The sequence below is a fragment of the Heliangelus exortis genome, chromosome 6, assembly GCF_036169615.1.
Source record: "Heliangelus exortis chromosome 6, bHelExo1.hap1, whole genome shotgun sequence".
NCBI lineage: Eukaryota > Metazoa > Chordata > Aves > Apodiformes > Trochilidae > Heliangelus > Heliangelus exortis.
This window is the reverse complement of record NC_092427.1, coordinates 6,657,622-6,680,153: the sequence shown is the minus strand read 5'-3', so window position 1 is coordinate 6,680,153 and position 22,532 is coordinate 6,657,622. Positions and strand designations below refer to the sequence as shown.

The following is a 22,532-nucleotide window of genomic DNA, read 5'->3' as shown; positions in this document are numbered from 1 at the left end:
GCAGGTTCTTCACCTGCATCAATAAAAATTGTGTTTATAACCATGGTGTAGATGTTTCATTTGTTTCTTAATTTCCCTTCAGTCAGTTTAATATTTTTCACTTGTTTATTTTCCTGAAATATTTTTAATTACCATGTTACTCACATGGAGGTGACAGAAAATACTATTTATCATGATTTGTACTGTTTTTAATACGCCTCTGACTAGTCATGAGAAAAATGTTTGGGGAATGCAGTACAGAGAATCTTTTCAGCTATTTTATTTCAGTTTGTCTTTCAGAGGTTTGAAAGATACTTATTTGTGTTCTTTGCTTTAGGATATCTTAGTGTTCATAGCTTACATTTTCTTTGCTACGTGATGGCTGTTGTTGCCTACCTCTTCAGATGTCTGCTTCCTTGTGGGTGGTGGTACTACTCAGAAAAGCAAGTCTGAAAAAAGGCAAGATGGTTTATTATGACTACTAGTTAGCTCTCTAAGAGACAGATATCTTGGAAGTCTAATGAAAAATATTATTACTGCTAGATAAAGCAAGTGGAAATGAATCAGTCTGACAAATGCTGGTTTAATCTGTGCTTTTTTTCTTGAAATTATGAAGTTTTTAGATGTCATCATGTTCCATCTCCCCTCCCATCTCAAATAAAAGTATAATTTGTTTCCTTTGTTGATTTTTAGGCGTTCAAAAGGGATGTTCTTGCTGATTCAAGACAACATAGTTCTGTTCAGGACTCTACACTGGGGATAAGGACATGGGACTCCTACTGCCAGATTCTAGATGGTTCATTACAACTGACATCGTGGTTGACAACTGTGAAAAGCAACTTTGGATTATTTTATTTTATTTTTGTGGGAGACCACAATCCCCAAACTGTAGGACATATCAGGTACTAAATCAGATACTTCCTTATACTTTCCCATAGTGTTATTTGATTGTTACTTCTTTCTGTGAAGGACTTCAAGCATTCAGATCTTACTCTTTGTTTCTTACGAGAAATGAAAAATTTTTGTTTTTACATCATGCTCTGTAGCTGAGTAATGACAAGAAATTGTATTTCTTAGGGAAAGTTGAGGTTGTTCTGTTATAGCTTTAATTGTCCGAGGTAACTTTACATAGTATTTAAACTTAATAATAACAATAAATATTTACTATTGTGTTATCCTACCTACCAGAGCTGTGTCTGTCTTTCTGTCTGTCTTTCTGTCTGTCTTTCTGTCTGTCTTTCTGTCTGTCTTTCTGTCTGTCTTTCTGTCTGTCTTTCTGTCTGTCTTTCTGTCTGTCTTTCTGTCTGTCTTTCTGTCTGTCTTTCTGTCTGTCTTTCTGTCTGTCTTTCTGTCTGTCTTTCTGTCTGTCTTTCTGTCTGTCTTTCTGTCTGTCTTTCTGTCTGTCTTTCTGTCTGTCTTTCTGTCTGTCTTTCTGTCTGTCTTTCTGTCTGTCTTTCTGCCTGTCTTTCTGCCTGTCTTTCTGCCTGTCTTTCTGCCTGTCTTTCTGCCTGTCTTTCTGCCTGTCTTTCTGCCTGTCTTTCTGCCTGTCTTTCTGCCTGTCTTTCTGCCTGTCTTTCTGCCTGTCTTTCTGCCTGTCTTTCTGCCTGTCTTTCTGCCTGTCTTTCTGCCTGTCTTTCTGCCTGTCTTTCTGCCTGTCTTTCTGCCTGTCTTTCTGCCTGTCTTTCTGCCTTTGAGAGTGCTTAATTTTAATAAGACTAGTTTTGCTATATTTAGTAAGAAAGGTGCTTCCGGTGCTCAGAATGTGTCCAATTGTTAGCTGGAAGTGAGGAAACTTAAATTTTAATGAAATTTATGAATGTTTGCACACTTGGTGCATTAGGACCAACCTATTTACTTTCAGCCCTAGTAGAGTAAATCTATATGTCATTCTCTTCCTTACAAATAGAAAAAGCTTCCCTTGTTTCTTTTGGGAGCTAGTTGGATTATAGAGTATCTGAATGCTCGGGTGTTCTTTGTGTCGTGTGTTTCTTTGGTTTTTTTTATTAAGTTGGGAAAAATCAGCAAGCATTATTCAACAGTGTAGCTCTTAGTTGCTTTTTTAGTAGATCTCTTACGATAAGCCTCTTGATATATGTGGTTCAAAAGAAAATAACCACTCTCTCCCTCTGATACAAGACAGGAAAAAAATAACAGGAGAGGGAATCCTTTTTACAGCAAAATTGTATATTTTGAGTATTTCTTCAGGTATGTAATTTTTAAAAATTAAGTTAAAATTACTCAGTGATCCACTTTTTCTTTGTCCTAAAGGTTCCATATTTCTTGTAGAATTTTAAAATAACGTTTTCTAATGAGGATGTCTGATATTCTTACTGTGAAAGATGAAACTGATGCAATGAAGGGTTCAGAAGCTGAATTCAAAGATACAGACCCAGTTGAAAACCTTATAAAATCGGAAAATCAGGAGCAGATTCAAGCAGAAAAGGATGAAAATTGTCCTGATAGCAAAAACAATATGCCGGTAAGAAACTTCTTTATTTTTTGCCAGTATTTCATGTTAAATACATCTGAGTCTTATTCTTTTCCTTTTCTCATGATCCTCTTGCATGTTTCTGTTGTATAGGTTGGGAAAACTTGACTGGCTTTGGGGAAGCAAGTAGGATGTTATTGCTTCCTCTCCTCCTTTGCCCCACTTCTCTGTTTATGTGCACTTGTGTCAAGTAGATGAGTGGTTTTCAGGGGAAACAGACACTTTATTCTTATATGTGTTTTTCTGAGTGCATATGTGAAGTTGAGTTTATTTCATTGTAACAAAACAAGGGAAGAAAACTCATCAGTAAAGTTGTGTTTTGCTGTTGCTCAACATTGACTGAGTTTCAGAGACTGGACTGTGTTACAAATCCACTCTAGTAATAGTGGCTTGATCAAAATGCTGAAATATGTTGAATGTTGCTTATATGAAGAGCACTCCAGCACCTCACCCTGAGGAAGGATGACCAGTCCGGGGCTCCTGAGCTATGTGCAGCTTACAGGAGGCTCAGATGTAACTTTTACAGCAGAGCTGTACTGCATGAGGCTTAGAGTAATCAGACATAGGTAATCCAAATCCTCAGGTGTCAGGAATCAAGTCAGCAGAGCTCCTGTAGGTCTGGGTCATGCCCTAGGCGTCACCAGAAGGTCCAACCTCCTCCTGTCTTGGCTGCTAGCCAGTACTCCTTGTACCTTCCTTTTCCATCTCTTCTTCACAGCTGGGCAATTTTTGTATGTGATTTATTAGGCAGGGAAGTTTAGGCAGTCTTCATGCAGACACTGAGGAGTTGATGCATAAACATGAGTGGCCTCTGCAAGGTGGGACATGTACCTAAAAAGAAATTGTGGTGTCATATCTCAAGTGAGAAAGCAGGGAGAGTGAATGGTGTGAAAATATGTTGTGTTAAAAGAGAACACATGATAAAAACAGGTTAAAAATTTATGGCAGTAGATTTAATACTTCTGATGTTTAGTTGTGCCATTAGTGTTTATGCTCAAGTTTTTATGCTCCTGTAAATGCCCTGGATGAGATAAAGAGTTAAGGAAAAGCAACTGACACTTTCTGGGCCACTGTAGAAAGTGGGACAGATTTTTAAGGGAAAACAGAATGTTTGACAGAAACTTGTTTTCTATAGGAATTCTGTGTCTGCAGATTAATAATATTTTCTGATAGAAATCCATACTGGGGGATATGGGGTATGACAGTATTCTCTGTGGGTTACAAAAACAGGGCAGTACCTTATTAGATTCTTCTTATTGAGAATTAAGTAAAAGGTTCTTTTGGGAGTGATTTTGTTCAAGACTAACAATTCAATATTCCACTGAGTGAAGTAAGCTCTATGTGCTGTGTTAAATTGCTTCCAAGTAAGTCTTGTAGACTACTATAATTACTATAGTTTTACACTTCAATATCTGCTGGCTTTATTAAGGCTGGCATTAGTGTAAATAGATAATTTTGTGGAAAAAATAAATGCTTAAAATGAAATACTTCTGTAACATCTGAGAAATAAGTGCTACAGGAAAGCTGGTAGATACTACAGCTGAGCTGTTTTGTGGTTTGCTTGTTTGTTTTTAATCAATGGAGTATCCCAGTTGTGAAATTTAAGATTTATTTATTTTAATACAGTTCAGTAACTTGGAAAAAATCTCATTCACATCTTCTCATTCAACAAATCTCATTCAAGAAATTTTAGCATGGAAACTTCCATAACACCCAAGTGATAACTCTGCCATCTTGCACCCAATGTTACTGTAAAGTCAGATGTAGTCTAGAGAAATCAATGTGTCAGTTGTCAGTGGCTCTGGGGTTTGGTGAGGGGTTAGTTGCTTGCTTTTGTTCTTGTACCATGCTGGTGACTGAAATAATTACCTAGCATATGAACTGAACAACTGTGTAACGAAGGCTGCTTGGTGGAGACAGCGTTGCTGTCACCTTTATTTAATGTTGCTGTGAGTGAGTGAGGAGTCTCCATCAGAATCAGAACATTGCTGTTATGTGAGTAGTGTAATTAAAAACTGACTTCCAAGGAAGAGGATTTTGATTTCCAGAGTTGTAGGATTACAAAGTGAAACCCTGCCAGTGTCAGTCCTTTGTGTAAATACATCTGTATTTGAGACTTTTTCATTGAATGCATGTCTTACACTCAAATACAAAACAAAAAAATTGTACATAAATTTACTGGGTGGAATGGTAGCCAAAGTTTTTAACTAATGAATGATTAAATGAATGATTTGACAAGAGTTACTGGATGTAATACTATTCAGTCAGTGCATGTTAATGTCACGGTAGTGATGGGAGAAAGAGCAAAGTGTTTGCTGAGAAACACAAGAGAAGATTATCAGAAGCTTATTGGAATTTGTTGTGTTCTATTGTTTGCTGAGTATATAATGAAGGGGTGGGAGTTACGGAGTTTGGTTTTGGCTTTCCTAGCTGGTAACTAATTGTGTAATGTTATATACCTGTTGGCAAACTGCTGTAATATTCCTGAGTATGGTTATCACTTGATTTCTAATTTATTTACAGCCAAGTAAGAAACTGGCTATGATCTAATCTCTGTCTAAACCTGACCTAGTTTGAACTCTCATATGTCTCTAAGTCCTCACAGTTCCAGAAACTGGTGATTATTTTTGGAAATGTAACTGTGGCTCTACATTTTGTATTATTTTGAGGTGTTTTGCATTCACAATCAATTTCATGTGCATGTTGGCATTATGATAGTTTTTGTGATTAAAAAAAGGTTTTGGTCCATCAGTCACTGTTGTCTTCCACCTGTTAATCTTATCCAGGTCATGTGACAACATACAAATTGTGAATTAGATGGAAGTTTGTTGCCAGTGGGACAAGAAATGCTTAATCTGCTGTAAGAACTGTTGTTACAGAGTTAACATGTCTGGAAATACTGACAAAAATTTAAATCAACAGCCTGCATTTGTCTTGCAGGATAGTGCCATTTATTCAGTATTAGAAAGTTGGGGGTTGTTTGTTTTTTTTTTTACAAAAGAAAAATGAAAATCTCTGTAACAATTCATGTTGGCTTAGGTATAACCCAGGAAAGGACTTCTGTTCTTATTCTACAATCCATGTGTTTTGGAGGCTGTGAGAAAGAAGAATGTTAGTCTAAAACACTGTCAGCTCTGCACTGAAAAATAACCTTCAATAAGTAGATATAAGATCATTGATGGGATGATGATTGCCAAGGCAGTAAATGGCTGAGAGAAAGAAAGCTGCGTATTACCACAGATCAGGAACAGCGCTTGGAAGCTGGGGAGGGCAAAGCCAAAATACCCCCAACAAAATACTCCTCATGGGAGGATGGAGGCAGGTACATAAATGCAGGAGTTGTACTTAGCCACCATATGATACAGCAAGGCAAATCTATTGAGTGTAATTCTGTTTTGGATTTCTACAGATATCCCTATCCTTTGGAGGAATTAGATTGGGGTTTTTTTCTTAGCAACTAGGTATCTCTCTCTCTCTACAACTTTCTTCCCTCCACACTAGCACAGACCTTCATTTTATCTCTGTTCCACTGCTTGAGTTCTCTGAAGACTTTTTGCCTCTTCCCCAGCTGTTTTGATCTAGTCAGGATTTACCTGTCTTTGTCTTCAAAATGTATGACTTAATGCCTTTTAATAGATAAATAATCAGGCAGTTTCTGTTTAGTTACTTTTTAACTGTTGAAAATACCCCTGTGTCCAGTGGTGAAGCTGTTTTTCATTCAGTCCTTCTCTGCTACATCATAGAAAGTTGCTGTCCCAACTCACTAATACAGCACTACAAATAACCATAGACCATGCTGTTCTTTCCTTCAGTATCACAAAGCTATCTATGGTGGTTAGGACTGTAGCCCTTAACTGGTTTTAAAATTATAACTTAATTTAGTAGAAAGGTGGAAAACTGAATGTCCTTAGAACACTTTCTGTTCAGTTCATGGCTGTCCTCTGAAATGTCCAAACACTACTTGAGAAATACAGTACCTTCTTAAGAAACCTAAAAGCTTCTGAATTTGCCATCTTGTGCTTGATCTGCTTTTATCCAGCTCTTTCAGACAGCATGGTGATAATAGAGTTGACAGCTCCAGATCTTCCCTTTGTATTTAATATACATGATCTGTGGAGGTAATTATGGAAAAAATAAAAGTCATACTCCTACTGAAAGCCTGAATATATCTGATTATTTGTGTTTGCTGAATTCTATATTAATTCCTCTTTTGTATTTGGGGATGAAGCATAGTCGTTGGGCTTGAATGTTGTTGGCTTTTTCAAAGACCAAAAAACCTAATAATTATTTTCATTGTGCAATTGTTTGAAATACTTGCCTTTAAACAGTTTTGAAATCATGCCCGTAATGACTTTTAATGGGGCATAATTAGATTCTTAATCTTTCTTTCATTAACTACAGTGTTTTCTCAAGTCAATGAAAGTCTTTGAAAGGTGCAAATATAAAGAAATTCCTTAATTTGCACTCATTAAGGATTACGTATTCTAAAGTAGCTGTAAACTGTTTCTCACAAATGGCAAACAAAGGTGCTATAGGGGAGCAAAACTTACTCAATACAGAGAGATTAGGAAAGAGCTAAAACTTAGATCTGAAAAGGGAGACAGCTTCATGAACAGTGACAGCTACAACATCATTGACCAACTCTTGTCCTGGAATTTCTGTGGAAGTCTAGTTATCCTCAGTCAGTGTGACTTTGCCCCAGAAAGGAGCTGTGCCAAATTATCTTCAGTTTTGTGAGTTACTATTTTTATCGCAGACTTTGGGGATTTTTTTACTTCCAAGTGCAGACCTTGGATCATAGGCCTGCCTTTTCTCACTTGAGCTGTCCCTGCAGTCCTACCGGGCCAGGTTTATTCCAGTGCTTTATTCTTACCTCTCAAGTGTGTGGTGCTTATTGTGGTGCTTATTCCTCATAATTACAGCTGGATGTGGGGCTTGTATTTCAGATTTTCACAAACTTAAAGCCATGCAGGAAAGCAGGAAACCGACCCCTACCTAACGATTGCTTGACAGGGCAGTAGCTTCTAGATAAGTCTTCATATAATGGACAGCATGATACTTATCTCATGTAGGGTCATTTCAGTTAAGGGAGAACCTCCCTCTTACAGTGGCTTCCCAGATCTCTCCCCTGTTATTACTGGTGTTGCTTTAGTCCATGAAAATTGTAAGGTGTTCATGACATTGAGTACCGTGCTACTCAGATACCTCAGTTTACAACTCTACCTCATATTGCTTTGATTATTCTTCATAAGTTGCAAATACCTATCTTTAAAAAAATATGTATCTTCAAATGTGGGATAATTGACAGTGTCAGTTGGGTTGGCTTTCCAGCTTGGAAACAGAACTGTAGTTCTACAAAGTGAAAGATGAGCTACAACTCACATAAAACACTTAAAGCAATGTCCCATCAAACTTGGCCTACAGTGATTAAAATCTGAAAGCCCCATTAATTTTGAACATTCTTACAAAGAATTCAGATTTGATACTAGATAATATCGATTTCCATATCTCAAATTTTGAGGCATTTGCTTCACTTTATCTGGGATGAATAAATATACTGAAGTTTTTTGGCTGCAGTGGGTTCTTGAGACTACTGAGGTAAGGTGAGGAAGGGATACTTTCTTTGTATGGATCTCAATTTAATTATGATTGGGTTCCTGCTTCCCAGCAACAATCTCTATTTGGGTTTGGTGTTATGTTTGTTTTGGTTTTTTGGGGTGGGTTTTTTTGTTTGTTTGTTTTTATAAATCGCTTTTAAAAGTAATTGAACTCCATGTCTTATCTAATTAATGAGTAAAGTTCTAGTTAGCAGTATTAGAAATTCTGTTTGGCTTGTTCAGAATACCTCATGTCCTGTATAACAAAGGGGATTTCCCCCTGCTCCACAAACGGTGCATCTGAATGTTTGCTTCTGAATACTCTTTTCAGATATATGCTCACTTCAAAGCTTCCAAAGTTTTGCAAGAGTTAAACAATTGCCTGAGCATAGGTTCATTTGACAGTAAGCTCAGGACTCCACTGGCAATGCTGATTTAGTTTTAAGTTTGCAGCACTCGATTTGAACCCACATAAGATAATGGATGCTGCAGTAATTGATACGAGGCTGGGAAATCATCCAGTTCTTAAAAGTTTAGTGGCTTGGTATAATCAAAATTCTGCCAGGGATAAGCTGAGTGTCAGCTTTCAATATGCAATGTATGCTTTCAATGAGTGCTGAAAGAAACAATGTTTTGCAGGTACCTGGAAAACTCAAAAGATTCTGTATTGTCCCAGGTATGAGAACATTTGAACTGTCTTTGCTCCTCAAACTCTCAGCAAGCTTCCTTTAAAAATGATGATGAGTTCAGTTATTTTTAAGTGCTGCTATTTAAAATCCTGTTATATAGTGAAATGAGCTGAAATGAGCTCCCCTTCTGTGCTTTTCAGCTGAACTGGCACAACATCCAAAAAAGACATTTGGAAGTTGAGGAAAATGAGAGAGAGCAGTGGCTCTTCCTTTAGCTGGTGGAACCCTTTGCTTTAGATGAGGTGTTCTTTTTAGCAATATGTGTTTTCTGCTAAGGAATTAAGGTACTTGATAAGGCATCTGCTCCTATGAGGCATGGGCAGGGAGGGCTCTCTGAATGTAGTCTTCAGATGGAGGTTTTTTTAGTCTCCTTCTGAAAGGGATACCCCTTTGGTAAAGGAGGAAACATTGCCCATTCAACAAGGTGTGAAATTAGATTACCAGTGTTACTTTTTCCTTACAAATATTCAACCTGTGCTCAGTAAAACCAGTTCTGTTAAAGGCTTGTCTATTAATCAGTTTCAGTCCTATAGGGAAACTAGTACTTAAATTATGTTATTCCACTGTAAGTGCTTCTGTTCCTGTGTAACTGCCACAGAGGGCTGAGTTAAAGTATGAAGAAATTGTTCAAAACTTCTTTTCAAATGTACCTTTCAGTCATGCTTACTGTAGAAAAATTCTGGTAATGCATTTCTTTAAAAAAAAAGAAACAATAGTAATAGAACAAATTATATGCATAATAAGTTACTAAACTAAAAACAAAAAAATTTCATGCTGCTAAGATGAAAGAAAAAACCACATGATTTATGGGTTCTCCATATCGAGGGAATGCTCTCTTTTTTTTTTTTTTTTTTTTTTTTCTTTTTCTTTTTTTTTTCTTTTTTTCTTCTTTTTTTTTTTTTTCTTCTTCTTTTTTTTTCTTTTTTTTTTCTTTTTTTTTTTTTTAATAGAATTTTTCTAGGTAATTTTCAGGAATAGGAAGAAATTTAATAATAACCGTGTCATGTTGCCAAGGAAATTAGGTCACAAGAATTTAAAATCTTCAAGAGATGGCTGAAAGAGTAAACTGCTTGGATCTTACTTAACAAGATTATTGCTTGCTTCCTGTTAAATTCCTGTAGTATCTGGTTTTGATACATGAACAAAGACAAGCACAACGAAAATGGGAGAGCATATAATCCCTCAGCCTAAAGCACCTTCTGTTCCTTTCACAGATTTGACTGTGTCAGTAATAACTGTTAAAACTTTCTTCTATACAGACTTTTGCATTAATAAATCTGGACTATTAAGTTTAATATAAACCTTTTCTGTTGTGCCTATCATTCAGCGGCCAGTGCAGTCTTTTGGACAGACAACAAAAAGGTCAAAGGTACAGTAGACTCGTGTGCTGGCATGCTAAGGAAGCCCTTTGTGCTTGGTGAAGCTTTGTTACTTTGTGAAAAGTGCCGTTAGTTTTCTTTTTGGCATTGAAGCTTTGTTTTATTCTGTTGGATTTTTGTCTTGCCTAGTTGTCTGCTTTTGTGGTTTGCCTTTATATTTTGGTGGCTTTTTATTGTTATGGAGAGAAACACTTTCCCAAAGATTTTATTTACTTTTCATTAGATGTGCTTTATTGTGCTGACAGTGCCTTCAAAAGCTGCAATTGCTTGGGTATTTTCTTCCTAAAGGAAATTATTTATTCTATGGAAAATACTAGAAGTACCATTTTCAGCCATTTTGTTTTACATTAAGTGGGAAAGCAACGGCTTATGGTATATTTATATAATTTTTATAAGCCATAGATTTTAATTTTACATACTTTCCTTTAGTCAAACACAAAGTTAAAGTTAGTTCGGAGCCTTGCTGTATGTGAAGAATATCCACCACCTCCCACAACCGAAATATCACAGGACCTCCAGGTAAAAATCATGTTACTGAAGTTTCTAAAACAATTTCAAGTAACTTATTGTTCTAAAGAAAGTCTTTTGGGTACTCTTTAAATATGCAGGCACCATATAATTTAATTTTTTTTTTTCTGATACAGCTTTATTAGTGGTAGTAAGATGATGAAATTGCTGCTTTGTTTTTCTGAACTATAACTGTTGATACCTGGGCAATAGGAAGAGGGATTTTGTTGTTTTAACTTTGTACTGTTACAGTGCACTTGGCAGTCTTAAACAAGATTAAGAGCTGTTTGTCATCAGTAAAACAAAGATGATTAATATGCAACATAATTCATTGGCTTTTAATATTTAGAATATTTAAACAGTTTCAGTTTGGGTACTTGAGTTCCTGTGTATCAGTCATAAATGTTGGTACTTATATTAACACATGCCTCAGGTATGCCTGAAGACCAATCTGTTAAGATGACAAAATACACCTCAAGAAGTTCCTGAGTGCTGGGTAAAATATGTATGAATAGAGAATTTAAAATGAAATCTAGCATTCCTAACTTCACCTTCACATCAATCTGTATTTTTAGAACAAAATACTGTTACGTGGTTTTGTTCTGTGTAGGGATAATATGAGGGGCTCTAAAATGCTTCTCTTTTTTCACTTGTAACAAAAATGAGTGGCTTACTCAGAAAGCATGTTGACTGATTTGGCTTTTATTTGAAAGGCTTCTAAACTTGACTTTCTTGTGAGAATTTTGACTTTTCTTACTAAGCAGAAGGAACCAGTGGAAAGCAGGGTGTGAGAAAGTTTTGCTAGGGGAATAATTCCATGGCATTTCATTTCTGGGAAGGGAGGGTGCTTGAGAACTCGTATAGGTGTTTGTCAAGTTAATTAAATTTTTGGAAGATGGAACTTCAAGTTTTTCTTTTTTCCTTGGAAGAACTGAGAATGTAATATTTTCCATAGTCCTTCACTAGTATGCCAATATTTAAAGAGGTGATCAGAGAAATTTTGAAACTAAGCATGCATATTTGGTGAAAAATCTTGTCTTTAGTTGGTATAGACTGCAGTGAAAGAGATGAAAAGACAACAGAAAAATTAATGCTGTTTACAATGATTTACAACTGTTTTGTAATGTTTTGCATAAGATAAACATCCCACTGACAGAGATCTCGTTCAGGCTTAGTTGCTTAGTCTGAGGCAGTACAGTTTAACTTTTTCAGTCACTGTCTAATTACAGGAAGAAAGAATTCTAATTTGATGGGCTTTTAATCCACACCACTAGGATTTAAAAAACCTCCAGTGCTATACAGCAGCATGTATTTAATGGTTTAAAGTCAGATGCTTATAATAGGCGTTCTCTGCAGATAGTGTTTGTTACTGTGTCCGCTGGGAATCTCTCGTTAGCTCTGTGCTGTCAGGAATCTCTTGAAAGCAGTTATTGCAGTAGTAGATGATGTGTAAAGGGTGGTTCTGCAGTATGAATTGAGTTGTATTATAATCTAAATTCATATAAAAGGAATACTAGAAATTACATATTTGTATATTAAGAAACTAAATTAGAACTAACAGTAAGTTTTCTTTAGAAACAGTAATCTAGAAAAAGGGGTTATGAATCCCTTAAATGATGTAGATGGTTGAGAGAACAAATTTAATTCTTCCCTGTAGACTGGAGAAATACACGTGAAGTGAAGAGTTAGAAGTAGGGATTTGTTACAAATTCTGATGCTGGAGTGCTCATCCTACAGTGCGCAGGTCTTCCATGACCCTCTATAACAAACCATACACCTGTTTTGCTTCCTTTCTTGAAAGATCATTGGGAATGTCATGGACGATTTCTTCTCTAAGCACCCAGCAGATGCTGGCTGCCTCAAGCCCAGACTTTAAAGCATGATATGTATGCATTAACTGTGCTTGAGGCTCGTGGGAGGTCCAGTGGCCAGGTGAAGTGACAGACTGTCTTGAACAGCACTCCCTGGCTGTGAGAGTAACTGCTGTGGTTGCTTGCCCTTGCTGGAAAGTCACTGCTCTGTTACATCAGTAATTGCAACTGAAAAATAGCTTCCAGATTTGTGTTCATACTTAAAACAGTTGTTAAGAGTTAGGAAGAGTAAAATTCAGGATAATGTTGGTAATACCTGACGAATCCCAGTTTTCAATGATGACTAAGTGTTAGCCTTGATATGATGAAAAATATACTTACTTGACTAGGAATAGGTGTGATTTTGGGGATAACTTTCTCAGCCAGCCCTTCCATACAACTGTTTACAGCAGCTCTTAGCAAGGTCAGACTCCTGGGCATATGCAGGTGGAGAAGGCACTTAGCAAGTCACCGGTGGCTGCTGCTCCTCAGAAAGCCATAATAATGAAAGAGGGTAACAGACCAGACAGATTGTTTTAAGCAGATCAATTTTTTGTCTGATACCCTTGTTTATATTTTCTTCAGCAATTGCAATGTGAAAAGATACTGTTTCTTACCCAGGTAACTAGGTAAAAGCTTACAACCTTTTAAACCATTGATGGTTTAAGCTCTGGCAGCCCTCTGCTAGAAAGTGCTATGAAAGTACAAGCTGGTACATTTGTTACAGAAGAAAGAATGTAACAGATTTATTTGCTCTTTATCTTAGTAAATACAATAACTCTTCATTCTCCTGCCGTCCATTGCCTAAATATTAGGTGTGCAGGAGTTGTTCTGATTCTTTATGTTCTAATCCAAAGTACATTAGGAAAGGACGATCCATAGCAGCTCTTTAAGGAAGGGTTGTTTCCATATGAATGACAGTTGTTACCGTGGGTAACTAGTAAATAAACCTTCAAAAGATGGAACATCTTCAGCAAAATAAAACAACAGGAGGGAGGAGTCTGGGGGGAGAAGACCAAGGTCTGTAATGTCAGTTTATACTGACTTGTGTAAATTCAGGTGATTGTTGATTTTGGAGATTGCTGGTAATAAGCCAAGACCCCAGGACATAGAGCTTTTGGGTAATATCTTGTAATGTTTCCTAACTCTTACCTTTTTCTCAAGTGTTTTAATCTGGAGGAGTTTATCGGGTTTGGGGGCATTTGCTTTTTGTTTGGCTTTTTCCTGTTCAATCAGCATTTGGTTACAATTTCTTCTGCTACAAGGAGGACTTGAGATAGGTGATCTGAGTTACAGTGAGGAGTCTGAATCAGTATGCCAGCAGAGACCTACTACAAATAGAGTGGGATTAAAAGAATTTCAGGGGAATAGAAGTTAAAAGATTTTTTCAACAGCTTTTCAGTCAAGTAGGTCATATTTAATTAGATGCTGCAGTTTTTATAGCATGAAATCACAAGCAAGTGCCCTTTGGTGTACACAGCTCTGTTGTATCACACTTTGAAGTAGAATTGGTGGTAGTAAAGGAACTGGCTGTTCAGATGGCTGTTCCTTTTTTAGCTCTCACTGGGGAAAGAAGTATGAAAATGATTACTTACAGAAAGAATTTGACTACTGCTATATGATTTTACTTTGCATGAGTGTAGAGTATGTAGTCAACCAGTTTTCTAGTGAAAGAATATTAGACTATGAAAATTTCCTTAATTTACTGATTGTTTTATAGAGTATTATTGTAAAATTGAAAATAACATTGGTGGATCACATTCAGAAATAATTACTTAGTAAGACCTAAATCATGTTTGTTTGTTTTTCAAGTAACTGTTTTGCAGCTACTAGGTGAACAGTACGAGTAAATTTTTGTCACCACAGAGCTCATTACACGTTTGGATTATACTCAGGTTTATGAGGTGAGGAATGCAGGGATTTGTATTGAATTTTTTCAGGTTTATAGCCTAGTGAGTTCTCAAGACAGAATTATACAGAAGAGTTCATTATTAGTGATTGGTTTTTATGACATTTGGGTATAGATAATCTCAAAACTAAGAAGTTTTCACTCTTGTAATGCTGTTTTTTTCAGAGTGTATACACACTAATAACTTCCATTAGAACATTTAAGATAAGGGTGGAAATAATGAAATAGCTGATAAAACATCAGCTAATATCTTTTCTCATTTGAAAAAAGTTGTTGCTCCAAAAATGCATCTTGAAACTATTTTTTAACCATAACCTCATTTGTGTAGGATTCCCATTGGCCAACTCTGCGAAAGTCAAGGCAGAAAGAGCAGTTGGGTGTGCTGGGGCAGGGAGGGCGTTGTTGCAGGTTGTGCAAGGATGTGCTTGCATGTGAAACAGTCCTTAGCCCTGGTGAATCCTGACTATATTTAACTCTGGCCAGCTTACATGAGTGAGATCAAGTATGTGGAATGACACGTGAGGAGAAGCTTAGAGCAGGTGCCTGGCTGTGGGTAAGAATGGATTTGAAGGAAGAGTGAGGACTTAGATGGGAAAGGATTGGGTGCAGGGCAGAAAAGTATAGGCAAGAATGGGTGAGGGGCAGGTTCTTTGAGTTGGGAAGGATCAGATGTTCTTGGGGAATGGGGAGTGGCAGTATCTGCTTAGTTGGCATCTGGGGAGCAAAATCAACATCTGAGGCAGTTAAAAGGTAGTGGGGGAGTAGTGTTGTTACAAGACTTGGCCACTGTTCTTGCCTCCATTTCCCCCTATCTCCTCTGGTTTGGCTGTCTGAAGCATGTTAGTTCTTCACTGAAAATCTTGTTAAAGAGTGAAGAAGCATGAAAAACAAATCAGTATTCCACTGGTTAGGGGACTGTTATGTCACTGTGATTTCAAAGGGAAACTCTTTTTTGCTGTATTTGGGAAACTGGTTTTACATTACCTACTTTTATAAAAATGCTGATTTTGACATAAATGCACACAAAGATACTATAGCAAAATGCACAGGAAGAATCTATGTCTTGGTTGATTGCAGGGTTTGCAAATTTTGTCTTTATGTTGTACTGTAAATATTATTTTTCTAATTTGGACATCTGGGAATATTGGTCTCTTAGATTGAAACATTTGGTTTGTGTTTTTTTTCTCTAGATGTAAACAATCAAAATTTAAAACAAGCTTTTATAGTCAAGTACTGTGAGGAAGGGAAAAGGCTTTGTGGATGCTACATTACTTAAATTTAGAAGCTGTAAAAATAAATACATCTGAAATACTGGAATGTATTCATGTGTATCAAATAAGATCTTTTGGATTAATTTTGAAATAGCATTCAGGGCCTGGAAGTGTGTGCAAATTCTAAAATGAGTATGGTGCTTGATATGCTTTCTATGGTTTTTGATTTGCTGATAAATATAATTTTGTGGTCATGTGAAGTACATGGGGGATCGGAAAGACTATGAAGACAGTTATTTCCATGTTACTTCTTCATTTTGCAGGTAATATTGTACAAAACAGTTCTCCTGCAGGTATTGTTTGAAATAATTTCCGTGATGACTGATTTTTACTTTTGACAGGAGAAAATTCAGATCCAGTTGTCACAGTCTTTTGAAAAAGAAGAAAAGCCTGCAAAAGATGAAGCAGAAAAGGAAAAATCCAGTGATAAGCTGTCCAGAAAAATGTTATCAAGAGGTTTGCTATCTGTCATTATGCTTTTAAATGTACCGTGTAGATGATAATATTTAGAGAAAATGCAGTTTGCTTCAAGGACATCATTGCAAAGCACTACTTTTTTTTTTTTTTTTTTTTTTTTTTTTTTCTTAGCATATTATTCAAAAGTATCACACCTCTTTGAGCTGGAGAATGAACTGGTCCCAGATAATACAGTGCCTTGGAGGCTTCATCAAACAAATGTATCTCCTGCAAATGCTTTTCCTTGCTTGCCTGTCTGGCTGTGCAGATCAGCACAAGAGGAGTTGTGTTGCCTCCATTGTGTCCAAGTGTCCTTTGTAAAAGTGACTTTACTAGGCAGCAAAATCAATCTTACTCGTAAGCCCTGTTACAGCTTTTGGTTAAACTTAAGTGAGAATGACAGCAACCTTTGTACTTCTTGTGATCTTTATTTAACGGAAGTCAGTGTTCTTATTTGTTTATTTCACTTTTGATAATACTTAGAATTTTTTTATAAAAGTTTTACAGCAAGGGTAGAACTACTTAAGTAAAATTGTCAAGTATTATGTTTTCACTTCAATACTTCTGCATTCTGGGTTGAAGATCTATTTTATCGGCTGAATTTTTTTTAATTTTTTTTTTTTTTTAATCTGGAGTAGAGCCATAAAATTAATGATATAAGCATGTCTGTGTCCGTATTTCTTGATGTCTCCTAAGGGCAGAAGACTTTGTGCACTTAAATTGACAAATCACTGTACAACTCTTGCTGTATATAGAGTATCAAGAACATTTATCTTGACATCTTAGGTCAACCTTTGTGTAGGAAATCCCATTAAAGCTAGAATTCTTCTTGAAACAGGTAGCACTTGTCTGTCTTGTGGCATTCAATTCTATAAGGCCTTCTTCATGTGGCCTTTCAGAGCATCTTGTCCCAGCTGACAGCTTGGTATTTGTGAAATAAAAAGCACCAGGATGGAGAACTTAACTGCCTTTATAAATCTTAGTCTTTGAAATGATGCCTTAAAAAAAACTATGGTGTTCTTTCAGAGCTAACTTGCTTGACTATTAAAGTACCTGCAAAAACCCAACCTGTTCACCCTCTCCCCAAAAAAGGCTCCCAAACAAACCACCTACTAATGTTAAGTAATGATGAGGAGTTGAGAGCAATGTGACAAAATGAATAAGGTAGAGGTAGCTGTTTTGAATTCACTTAGTATTTCCTCTGGAGATAAATTACTTTACAATTCAGTAGCTGCCAAAATAGAAATGGTGGAATTTGAGCATCAGTCTTAGTGGTTATAACTAAATTATTGATCACTTGCATTCAATCGTGCAGTTGCTTTATCAGGCATACCTTTCCCTCCTTTCCCTCCTTTCCCTCCTTTCCCTCCTTTCCCTCCTTTCCCTCCTTTCCCTCCTTTCCCTCCTTTCCCTCCTTTCCCTCCTTTCCCTCCTTTCCCTCCTTTCCCTCCTTTCCCTCCTTTCCCTCCTTTCCCTCCTTTCCCTCCTTTCCCTCCTTTCCCTCCTTTCCCTCCTTTCCCTCCTTTCCCTCCTTTCCCTCCTTTCCCTCCTTTCCCTCCTTTCCCTCCTTTCCCTCCTTTCCCTCCTTTCCCTCCTTTCCCTCCTTTCCCTCCTTTCCCTCCTTTCCCTCCTTTCCCTCCTTTCCCTCCTTTCCCTCCTTTCCCTCCTTTCCCTCCTTTCCCTCCTTTCCCTCCTTTCCCTCCTTTCCCTCCTTTCCCTCCTTTCCCTCCTTTCCCTCCTTTCCCTCCTTTCCCTCCTTTCCCTCCTTTCCCTCCTTTCCCTCCTTTCCCTCCTTTCCCTCCTTTCCCTCCTTTCCCTCCTTTCCCTCCTTTCCCTCCTTTCCCTCCTTTCCCTCCTTTCCCTCCTTTCCCTCCTTTCCCTCCTTTCCCTCCTTTCCCTCCTTTCCCTCCTTTCCCTCCTTTCCCTCCTTTCCCTCCTTTCCCTCCTTTCCCTCCTTTCCCTCCTTTCCCTCCTTTCCCTCCTTTCCCTCCTTTCCCTCCTTTCCCTCCTTTCCCTCCTTTCCCTCCTTTCCCTCCTTTCCCTCCTTTCCCTCCTTTCCCTCCTTTCCCTCCTTTCCCTCCTTTCCCTCCTTTCCCTCCTTTCCCTCCTTTCCCTCCTTTCCCTCCTTTCCCTCCTTTCCCTCCTTTCCCTCCTTTCCCTCCTTTCCCTCCTTTCCCTCCTTTCCCTCCTTTCCCTCCTTTCCCTCCTTTCCCTCCTTTCCCTCCTTTCCCTCCTTTCCCTCCTTTCCCTCCTTTCCCTCCTTTCCCTCCTTTCCCTCCTTTCCCTCCTTTCCCTCCTTTCCCTCCTTTCCCTCCTTTCCCTCCTTTCCCTCCTTTCCCTCCTTTCCCTCCTTTCCCTCCTTTCCCTCCTTTCCCTCCTTTCCCTCCTTTCCCTCCTTTCCCTCCTTTCCCTCCTTTCCCTCCTTTCCCTCCTTTCCCTCCTTTCCCTCCTTTCCCTCCTTTCCCTCCTTTCCCTCCTTTCCCTCCTTTCCCTCCTTTCCCTCCTTTCCCTCCTTTCCCTCCTTTCCCTCCTTTCCCTCCTTTCCCTCCTTTCCCTCCTTTCCCTCCTTTCCCTCCTTTCCCTCCTTTCCCTCCTTTCCCTCCTTTCCCTCCTTTCCCTCCTTTCCCTCCTTTCCCTCCTTTCCCTCCTTTCCCTCCTTTCCCTCCTTTCCCTCCTTTCCCTCCTTTCCCTCCTTTCCCTCCTTTCCCTCCTTTCCCTCCTTTCCCTCCTTTCCCTCCTTTCCCTCCTTTCCCTCCTTTCCCTCCTTTCCCCTCCTTTCCCCTCCTTTCCCCTCCTTTCCCCTCCTTTCCCCTCCTTTCCCCTCCTTTCCCCTCCTTTCCCCTCCTTCCCCTCCTTCCCCTCCTTCCCCTCCTTCCCCTCCTTCCCCTCCTTCCCCTCCTTCCCCTCCTTCCCCTCCTTCCCCTCCTTCCCCTCCTTCCCCTCCTTCCCCTCCTTCCCCTCCTTCCCCTCCTTCCCCTCCTTCCCCTCCTTCCCCTCCTTCCCCTCCTTCCCCTCCTTCCCCTCCTTCCCCTCCTTCCCCTCCTTCCCCTCCTTCCCCTCCTTCCCCTCCTTCCCCTCCTTCCCCTCCTTCCCCTCCTTCCCCTCCTTCCCCTCCTTCCCCTCCTTCCCCTCCTTCCCCTCCTTCCCCTCCTTCCCCTCCTTCCCCTCCTTCCCCTCCTTCCCCTCCTTCCCCTCCTTCCCCTCCTTCCCCTCCTTCCCCTCCTTCCCCTCCTTCCCCTCCGATTCCATAGTAATCACAAATCACATATGCAGATAAAGAAAACTCACTGTCGTTCTTCCTTAGGGCACTGGAGGTTCCCTGTCCTCAGGTGGACTTGGATTCTCTCCAGGAAAAAAATTAGGTCTCATTTTCAAGGATTGGACTCTTTGGTAACCCAGTTTCCTGCTATGCCAAGAGGCTGCTCTGCCAGCACTGTTGCTTCTAATGAAAAAGCCTGTAGGGATTCTGTCTCCAATAAATCTTACCCTTTTTCATGCAGTAGTACCCTCGTTGCCAATAGAAGCTAATTTGCCATGACTGCTCTCTCTGTACTGACCACAAATACATCTGCAACAGCTAGGACATAGGCATAAGTTTGATTTGTGCTTAACTTGATACTAGGCTCACATGTAAGTTCTTGGAAGAAATCTTGTTCAAAAAAATATTGTTAAAACACCTCTATCTTTTGCTTCTAAGACCTAGAACTCTGGAAGGTGCTCATTGAAAGCAAGATTTGCTGTTAAATAAGTTCTTCCAGTGATGGATTTTTAGAGAACAAACAATTTTGAATACTTTGCTTCACTGGAACCAGAAAGCAGGCAGAAGGTTGTGAGACTTTAAAGACCTCGAAACATTATGTAGTGAAAACAAAGTCCAACAAAACAAGGATTTTTTTTTAATAACACAAAATAACATTTCTGAAGACTAAACTGTTTACATTCTGAATGACAGTATTTCTTTAGGCAGCATGTTGTAATTCTGTAGATCAGCTGCTTGTCCACAGAGGTGCATACAACACTGCAGTGTGGCATATTGAGAAATGGGTGACTGAAGGTGATACACTGCTTTGAAGGCTCCAACAATTTATTAATAGACTGGCAGTGTTACTGAAGCTTTTGCATCTCTATCATGCTTGAATTAGGGGAATGGGGGAAGCTGCTGTTGTGTTCTCTATTTTGGTTTTGTTTTGGTTTTTCACTTGTGAGCCTTTTCCCTGGAAACTGAAAGTGCTTAATTTTGAGAATAACATGCCCAATTGTTATATAGTGTTGATCTATAAATACCATGTTCAGCAATAATTGTAAAAATATACTATTAATGTTTAATATTAAAGTGTAATTCTGCTCTCTTCCCCCACCCCGCCCCCCCCTTAGATTCCAGCCAAGAATATACAGATTCTACTGGTATAGATCTTCATGAATTTCTAGTAAATACATTAAAAAACAATCCCAGGTAAGCATATGTAATGTCACCTGTCTGATTTTCTTTCTTGTTGGTGCCTAAGGGGTAACACCACCTGTTTCTGGTTTGTTTTCTTTTTTTGTGTGCCCCTCCTCCATGTCTAATACTATATGTCAGTTATTTTGGATGAGATTTTGTTGCACGAGCTAACTGAAGCACCAGTCCACTAATTTGTGTTATATGAACAGACATATAGGACACTGAAATGGTTTTAAAGCTTTTAATGTTTAATAAGCTGGTAATGATTTCTATCTGTGTGCACTTCTGTCCCTGAAGGGACTCTTATACTTTGTCTCTAAAACTTTTATTCTTTTAGCATCTGCTTGTTAGATACTAGACAGCTTCTCATACTTTAATCTGCCTTGCACTGAATTTACAGACATAGAAACTTTTTTTTTAAGCTGTGCCATGTAGCCATAGTTAGAGGCACAAATCATCACTCTGCACATCAGAAACCAAGTCTGATCTAATTCAAGTCCATCATTTTCTGGCAACAGAGTTGACACGGTTCTGTTGCATTGAGATATTGCTGTCTCTCTTGTTTGGTCTTTGCCTTAATGGGGTTTTGTACTGTGGCAAGAAAATTCTCAGTGGAGTTGTGCTGCTGTTGCAAAACCTATTAAACTGCATTATTAATGTATATTTCATTTACGATTTTCAATCTGATAAGGTATTTGGATCCTGTTTTATTGGCAAAAAAAAAAAAAAAGATAGGGGACCAACAGCATTTTGTCCTATAGAGTGAAATTATCCAGCACAGACTTCTGTACTCTTGTAATTGTTCATGTTTGGAATCAAAGCATCCCAGTGAAAATAAGAAACTGAAGGTAAAAATCTGCTGTGGTTTAACATGTATAATAACTGGGAAGCTTAGTTACGTTCAGAAATTAAGAACCATGGGACAGTTAATTTCATTACATATTAATGATTTATGGGAACTGGCAGAATCATTTTTAAGACTTCTGTTTTATGGCGTTTCAGCTAATGTTCATTTCTGTCACCTTGAGTTTTAGCTTTTTCATCCTCTCTTAACATCCATCACATAGCAGTGTGTGCTGTCTTTTCACCACTGTGTTATTGGTGTGTCATAGCAGTGCCTCCTGTCACCAGTGCTCTGTCACACTGTGTCTCTGTGAGCCCGTGATGTTCTTCACAATCTGAGGGCCAGCTCAGGTCTCTGCAAATCTATCTACCTACCTGTGCTAGCTAATAAGAGACAATTTAGTCACTGCTTTTCCTTTTTCTTGAGAGTGTCTTGTCAGTGACTGTACTTTCTGTTGAGCCTACTGGGTGATACTGGGTGAGCCTACCCAGTGGTGGTAGGATCTTTGTGTCCTGATTTCTGAGAGGAGCCTGTCTCATTAGATGGGTTCAATAAGTTATAGCTAAGTGAGAAATTAATACTTTGCTCTTAAAATACTGCATTTAATACCTGGTGATCCTGTTTACAGTCTGCCATCATCCCTTGATCACAGATCTTACCTGTGTATACATCAGGTGAATACAGCTGCTGTTATTGGAGTGTCTCATATGTGAGTTGCTGTGTTTTTATTTTCAGGGACAGAATGACGCTGCTGAAATTAGAGCAGGAAATTATAGATTTCATTGGTAATAATGAGTAAGTACTGTATTCTTATAGGAAAAAAGAATTCAAGAGTATTCCTGTTTATTTAATAAAACTACTATTCCTTTCTTCCAGAGTTCCAAGAAAAAAGTTCCCCCCAATGACATCTTACCATAGAATGCTGTTGCACAGGGTAGCTGCTTACTTTGGATTAGAGCACAACGTGGACCAGAGTGGGAAGTCAGTCATAGTAAATAAAACTAGCAATACAAGAATGTAAGTGTAAAAGTCTTAAAAAAAAAAAAAAAAAAAAAAAAAAAAAGTGCATAGACTTAACAATCTGAGGTACATAATGCAGTGATATAGCACCAGATATATTTA

General features: G+C 38.5%; 1 protein-coding gene across 21 annotated transcripts in view; it reads left to right on the top strand.

The window, feature by feature from the left end:
• Nucleotides 1-742: 742 nt before the first annotated feature.
• The window catches only part of R3HDM1 (R3H domain containing 1), a 55,010-nt gene continuing 33,220 nt past the window's right edge, over nucleotides 743-22,532 (top strand). For 15 of the 21 annotated variants that reach the window (XM_071746490.1, XM_071746482.1, XM_071746477.1 and 12 more), the window contains exons 1-8: nucleotides 743-881; nucleotides 2,248-2,458; nucleotides 10,081-10,122; nucleotides 10,562-10,651; nucleotides 16,011-16,125; nucleotides 20,500-20,578; nucleotides 22,146-22,205; nucleotides 22,287-22,427. In XM_071746490.1, the coding sequence (XP_071602591.1) occupies nucleotides 2,288-2,458; nucleotides 10,081-10,122; nucleotides 10,562-10,651; nucleotides 16,011-16,125; nucleotides 20,500-20,578; nucleotides 22,146-22,205; nucleotides 22,287-22,427 (698 nt within the window). In that variant the 5' untranslated portion in view covers nucleotides 743-881; nucleotides 2,248-2,287. Of the gene's footprint in view, nucleotides 882-2,247; nucleotides 2,459-8,703; nucleotides 8,741-10,080; nucleotides 10,123-10,561; nucleotides 10,652-16,010; nucleotides 16,126-20,499; nucleotides 20,579-22,145; nucleotides 22,206-22,286; nucleotides 22,428-22,532 lie in introns of those variants that run through there. The other 6 variants (XM_071746494.1, XM_071746495.1, XM_071746489.1 and 3 more) reach the window with 3 other exon arrangements.